The 6,964-nt window shown below is 39.7% G+C and overlaps 1 protein-coding gene across 1 annotated transcript; it reads right to left on the reverse strand.

Annotated features, from left to right (window-relative positions):
* Positions 1-405: 405 nt before the first annotated feature.
* On the reverse strand, positions 406-5,092 carry LOC143623710 (uncharacterized). Its single transcript, XM_077094553.1, has 2 exons — positions 1,367-5,092; positions 406-1,316 (listed from the first exon to the last, which is right to left on the reverse strand). Exon 1 carries the CDS (start codon positions 5,026-5,028, stop codon positions 2,902-2,904), a length of 2,127 nt encoding a protein of 708 aa, XP_076950668.1. The 5' UTR covers positions 5,029-5,092; the 3' UTR covers positions 406-1,316; positions 1,367-2,901.
* Positions 5,093-6,964: the final 1,872 nt, after the last annotated feature.

A 6,964-nucleotide genomic window follows, 5' to 3' on the forward strand; every position in this document is an offset into this window, starting at 1 on the left:
GATCAAAGTTCACTGCTCTGAGAGCCCAGTAAGCTTTGTGCTTTAGTTCTACGGGTAGATGACATGTTTTCCCATAAACAAGTTTGAGGGGTGTTGTTCCTATGAGGGTTTTGTAGGCTGTCCTAAGGGCCCACAAAGCGTCATCTAATTTTTCTGCCCAATTTATGCGATTCATTCCTATGCTTCTTTCTAGGATCCTTTTAATTCCCCGATTCGAGACTTCTACTTGCCCACTGGTCTGAGGGTGACATGGTGTTGCCAAATGGTAGTGAACTCCATATCGTGCTAAGACTTTGTCCATTAAGATATTACAGAAGTGGGTACCTCTGTCGCTGATTAGGTCTTTTGGAGTACCGAATCGTGAAATAAACTTTTTCAGAAATCGTACAATTACTCAAGCATCGTTAGTGGGAAGAGCTTGTGCTTCTACCCATTTAGACACGTAGTCGACTGCTACAAGGATGTACTTATTTCCGAATGAGTTAGGAAATGGGCCCATGAAATCTATTCCCCATACATCAAAGACCTCACAAAATTGAATGCCTTTTTGAACCATCTCATTTTTGGCTGAGATGTTTCCGGCTCTTTGACAAGCATCGCATGCTTGGATCAAAGCATGTGTGTCTTTATATATGGTGGGCCAGAAAAATCCTGCATCAAACACTTTCTGACCGTGTTGGCGGTAATGTGGTGTCCCCCAGTAGGTACTTCATGGCAGTGTTTGAGAATATCTAAGGCTTCCTTTCCTGATACACACCTTCGAACTACCTGATCAGCACCTATCCTAAACAAGTAAGGGTCTTCCCATAAGTAGAACTTAAGGTCGGAGAAGAATTTCTTCCGCTGTTGATGAGTGAGCCATTTTCTTAAGATTCTACATGCTAAATAGTTCGCGAAATCGGCAAACCAAAGACTTTCATCTTCCTCCTGCATGACTGCTTGGATATACATGAGAACATCATGTGGAAAATTATCATTTATAATTTCCTCGTGGTGTCCTTTTGAAGCTGGGCATTCTAAGCGCGAAAGATGGTCTGCGGTTACATTTTCTGCTCCTTTTTTGTCCTTAACTTCAATGTCGAATTATTGGAGTAGTAGAATCCATCGGATGAGTCTGGGTTTTGCATCTTGTTTGTTGAAGAGGTATCTTATGGCGGAATGTTCGGTGTATACTATGGTTTTGGAAAGAACTAGGTAGGATCTAAATTTTTCAAAAGCAAAGACTACTGCTAGTAACTCTTTTTCCGTTGTGGTGTAATTTTCTTGTGCATCGTTAAGAGTTTTACTGGCATAGTAAATTGGGTGAAAGTGTTTTTCTTTGCGTTGTCTGAGTACGGCTCCAACTGCAAAGTCACTTGCATCGCACATGATCTCGAATGGAAGGGTCCAATCGGGTGTAGTCATGATTGGTGCGTTGACAAGTTTTTCTTTTAATATGTTGAATGATTCAACACATTCTTCAGAGAAGACGAGTGGTGCGTCTTTCTCCAGAAGTTTGGTCATAGGTCTAGCAATTTTGGAGAAGTCTTTTATGAAGCGGCGGTAGAAGCCTGCGTGTCCTAGAAAACTTCTAATGGCTCTGACAGAAGTTGGTGGTGGAAGTTTGGATATGGTTTCTATTTTGGCCCTATCAACTTCTAGTCCTACTTGGGATATCTTGTGACCTAGAACGATGCCTTCTTTGACCATAAAATGGCATTTTTCCCAGTTGAGTACTAAGTTTACTTATTCACACCTAGCCAACATTTTGTCTAGGTTTTTCATACAGTGATCGAATGAGTCTCCAAAGACTGAGAAGTCGTCAATGAAAACTTCCATATAGTGTTCGATCATTTCATGAAAGATGGCCACCATGCAACGTTGGAAGGTGGCTGGAGCATTACATAACCCAAGTGGCATTCTTCGGTAGGCGAAGGTTCCATACGGACATGTAAAGGTGGTTTTCTCCTGATCCTCAGAAGCGATGGGAATTTGAAAGTATCCGGAGAATCCATCAAGAAAACAGTAGAACATTTTTCCAGATAATCGCTCAAGCATTTGGTCGATAAAAGGAAGTGGAAAATGATCTTTTCTTGTGGCGTCATTAGCTTTCGGTAGTCAATGCAAACTCGCCAGCCTGTGATGGTTCTCATTGGTATCAGTTCGTTTTTCTCGTTCATTACGACCGTCATTCCTCCCTTCTTGGGTACTACTTGAACTGGACTTACCCAAGGTGAATCCGAGATTGGGTAGATTAATCTGGCATCAAGCAGTTTGATTACTTCCTTCTTCACCACATCTTGCATGTTGGGATTGAGACGTCTTTGACGTTGGACCACGGTTTGTATTCTTCCTCCATGAGAATTTTGTGAGTACAAAAGGAGGGACTGATGCCCTTGATATCCATGATCTTCCATGCGATGGCCTTCTTATGGTTTTTGAGAACCTTAAGAAGTTCGTCTTTCTCTTCTTTAGAAAGGTGAGATGAGATAATTACTGGAAGTTGAGAATCTTTTTCCAGAAAGGCGTATTCGAGATGTTTTGGTAGTTCTTTTAACTCTAAGGCTGGTGGTTCTTCAATTGAAGATTTTGACTTTTCATTACATTCAGTGATCTCATATACTACTTCTGATGCATTCTGATAGTTATTGATAGTATTGAGATTATCATTTTCTAAATTAGGTTTGGTAATAGTGTCAGTTAAGATTTATGTTTCTAATGAGGTATTAATGGAAGATTTCCGCACATAGCAACTCACGATAGAATCGATGATGTCGACACAGTATAATGTGTCATCGTGATGTTGCAGATATTGCATGGATTTTCCTATGTCAAAAGTGACTGCCTCGTCATTGACCCTGAGAGTGAGTTTGCCGATGCAAACATCAATAATAGCCTTTGCGGTGGCTAAAAAGGGTCTTCCTAAATTAGAGGTACACTTTTGTCTTCCTCCATGTCTAGAATCACAAAATCTACTGGGAAAACAAACTTGTCAATTTTGACAAGCATGTTTTTAACAATGCCCCGAGGATATTTAATTGATCGGTCTGCTAACTGAATGCTCATGCATGTGGGCTTTGGTTCTCCTATCCCTAGTTTTGCAAAAACCGCATAAGGCATTAAATTAATACTAGCTCCTAGGTCAGCCAGGGCATTGCTAACAGAAAAATTTCCTATGAGACAAGGGATAGTAAAATTGCCTGGATCGGTCATTTTTGGCGGCAGCTTGCTTTGAAGGACAGCTGAACATTCTTTTCTCAATGTGACATGCGATAGCTCCTCTAGCTTCCTTTTGTTGGTCAACACTTCTTTGAGAAACTTTGCATAGTTCGGCATTTGAGCAATGGCTTCGACGAAAGGGATGTTGATGTGGAGTTGTTTGAAGAGTTCTAAAAACTTCCCGTACTGAGCTTCCAATCTCTCCTGTTTCAGCCGTCCAGGGTATGGAATATGTGGAACATAAGTTCGGACTGGTTCCTTAGGTTGTACGGTGCCTGTCGGGATCAGTCTTTCCTGCGTTTTCTCAGGGGATTCCTTCTCCATAACTGGTTCTGAAGTTGGTGAGACAATAGTGGTTGTGCCACTTCTTAATGTAACAGCGTTGGCTGCTGCATTTGGGTTTGTTATTGTGTTGCTTGGAAGAGTGCCGGGTGGTCTTTCGGATAATTGTCGGGCAATTTGTCTGATTTGAGTTTCTAGATTTTGAAGTGATTCTTGTTGACTTTTGAGATCGGCTTCATGTTTTAATAATACTCCGCTGATATCAACAGCTCTTGAGTCGGCCTTCTTCTCTGCTTCATTTGTTTTGGTGATGAGTTGGATTAACATTTCTTCGATCTTTGAGTAGCTTGGGTTTTGATGGCTACTAGAATTCTGATCATGAAATTGAGGTTTAGGTTGGAAGAGTTGATTCATCGGTCTTTTTTCGAATCCGGGTAAAGTTTGAGTGTTACCTCCGTCTTTCCAACTGAAATTCGGGTGGTTTCTCCATCCTGGATTGTAGTTATTGCTGAAAGCGTTATTCTGTCGAGCGATGAAATCGACTTCTTCCATAACCATGATGACTTGTTTACAGTCACTTGTCTTATGATTTCCTCCACAAGTGTCACAAGCGAGTCTGGTTTTTGATAGCTCGGCTTGAAGTTGTTCGAATTTTTTAGAAAGGGCTTCAAGTTGTGCTGTGACAAGAGTGTTGGAATCGACGTGGTGTATTCCTTTATGGGTAGGTGTAGATCTTGGTGGGTTGTAAGAGAAAATTTTCTTTGCGGCCTTCTCCAGGACTTCAAATGCTTCGTTAGGTGATTTGGATCCCAGGTCTCCACCAGCGATCTGGTCGATGGCCTGTTTGTTTTGACTGGATTGTGCGTCAAAGAAAGTTTGAACTTGTAACCATACGCTCAGTCCATGATGTGGGCATCTTCTTAGAAGACTTTTATATCTTTCCCATGCTGCGTGTAACGACTCATCATCATCTGTCCGGAATCCGGTAATGTTGGCTCGGTATTTGGCAGTTTTATCGTGCGGAAAATATTTGAGGAGAAACTGTTCAACCATCTGGTCCCAAGTGGTGATGGAACCAGAGGAAATAGATTCTATCCATTGTAGGGCTTGACCCCTTAGAGAGAAAGGAAAGAGTTTAAGCTTGATTTGATCGTCTGAACAGTTTTGGATTTTAAAGGTTCCGCAGATTCGTAAGAATCGAGATATGTGAGAAAGAGGATCTTCGTCGAGGATACCATGAAATTGAACTGAATTTTCCACCATATGAATGGTGCTTGATTTGATTTCGAAATTTTCGGTAATTTCGGGTGGAGCCACTCCATTGCCGTAGCCTTCGAGAGTTGGCTTGGCATACTGGCTCATGTTCGGCTCATTGTTCTGGGCCGCCATCATTTCTTCAGTTTGACTTTCTCCTGATGTGGTGGCGTATACTGATTCGTCTTTGATTGCTTCGGCGGTTTTTGTAGTCCGTTTACGAGTTCGTCGACGAAAGAGTCGTTCCGGTTCAGAAATTGGAGAAACAAGCTCAGGCTCAAAAGTATAGGACATACATGGGACTAAATCAAAATTAAACACTAAAGTAAAAGTTAGCTAAAGTTAGTCTAAAAGGTTAGTCTAATATTAAACTACGAGTTATGCTCGCTAGTTTTAAACTAAACTAAACTAAGGTCTAAATTAATTAAGCTAAAGTAAGGTAAGTTAAATAAAGGTAAAAAAGTAGGTTAGTCGTAAAATTATATATTTTTGTATTTAGAAAAAAAAAGTAAAACAAAATAAAATAGAAGTTAAAAATTTGTACAATTATAGACAATGATTAAATTAAAACTTGGATCGTTCTTAGAAACGTACCGTGTCCCCGGCAACGGCGCCAAAAACTTGATGCGTGCGTGCGTGTGGTATAAAATATAAAAGGATGGGATGATTTGCATTTGCATAAGATCGTGTTTTAAATTTATAAAAGTGATTTCTACAAAGACTAAACACACACAAAATAGGCAAGTGTACCTATCGTATATGTATAATAGTATTGGTAAGAACCAAGTATCGATCCGTGGACACAAAGGTTTCTAACAATAAATCGTTGTTGTGCTTTAATCGGAGGTTTTAATCATTTTTGGGGTTAATTTTGAACTTTTTATAAAATGTAAATACTTATATATAATATATAGGTGACCAAGACAAGAAATTCTACACGAGTTGTTCAATTATGTGAAGGTTACCATCTAAGATCAAGAATCCACTCCATTTTAGCATTGATAATTGATATATAAACATGTGGTAGACTTGCCGTAATAATATATGATAGATAGCTCCTTAAGCCTTAAGTGAGCATCTTTGGCACAAAGGAGGTAGCATGCGCATTTTAAAGTCCATCCTTTCTTAATGTCATGCCACCTCAATAATGTCAATTTAAGTTGGCAAGTAGTTTCGTAAAGTAGAAAGATTAGGATGGACTTCGATTTCTCAAATACCAATTCTAACAACTTCGGGTGGTTGTAGCTAACTCACAAAACCTCTCCTTGGTTGATTTATGTAGGTTATAATTACACATTCCATTAACATATGACTTCTTTAACTAATTTGATATCCTAAGCAAAGCCATTTTCGGATTACCAAGGTTTAGAGAAATACATCATAACTTATATCTCATCATTTCTAAGTACAATATAAGGATCCGTGTTTCGATAATGTATCAAAGTATTTCTATTTTTCAAGAACATGAATCGACGATTGCCAATGGGATTGACAACCATCAACTTTGAATTAGTGATTTAAGATGGTGAAACATTTCTCATCAAAAGATAATTGTAATATAACCATGTACTTTACTAGACTACACCACATGTTTTAATTAATCATCAAGTAAAACAAAGCTTCTTCATAGATTTTAGATGGTAAAAGGAGTTTAGCTCATAATGAGCATGATGATAAACATTAAGATGATTGATAATAACAAATACATGATTAAACTTGGAACAATGTAACCAAATGTAGATGAATCTTTCTTCTTAATGATGGTAATGATGGTTGATGATGATGGTTGATGGTGATGATCTCCAATCCTTCAAACTCTTCACTAGATCTTCAAAGTGAGTGTTAGTGTGTGTTTTTATAAGTGAAAACCGGAGAGAACTCTTTTCAAGGCACATCAAATGAGTGCAACATGAGCCACTATTTATAGGCAATCTGGAGTAAGAAGCACGGCCACGTGCTTTCGTAGGCACGCCCCCGTGCTTTTTAGTGACATGTGCTAATTATTTTTGTCATTTCTGGAAGGTAGGCACGGCCCCGTGCTTCGTGAGGCACGCCCCCCGTGTTTTTTAGCGAAATGTGCTAATTATTTTTGTCGTTTCTGGAAGGTAAGCACGGCCCCGTGCTTCCTGAGGCACGCCCCCGTGCTTTTTAGTGACATGTGCTATTTCTTTTTGGCGTTTCTGAGAGGTATGCACGGCCTCGTGCTTCTAAAAGCACGGCCCCGTGTCCA

Source organism: Bidens hawaiensis, unplaced genomic scaffold (genome assembly GCF_021521415.1).
Source record: "Bidens hawaiensis isolate Kalapana, Puna unplaced genomic scaffold, B.hawaiensis_p1.1 tig00003536_1, whole genome shotgun sequence".
Lineage (NCBI taxonomy): Eukaryota > Viridiplantae > Streptophyta > Magnoliopsida > Asterales > Asteraceae > Bidens > Bidens hawaiensis.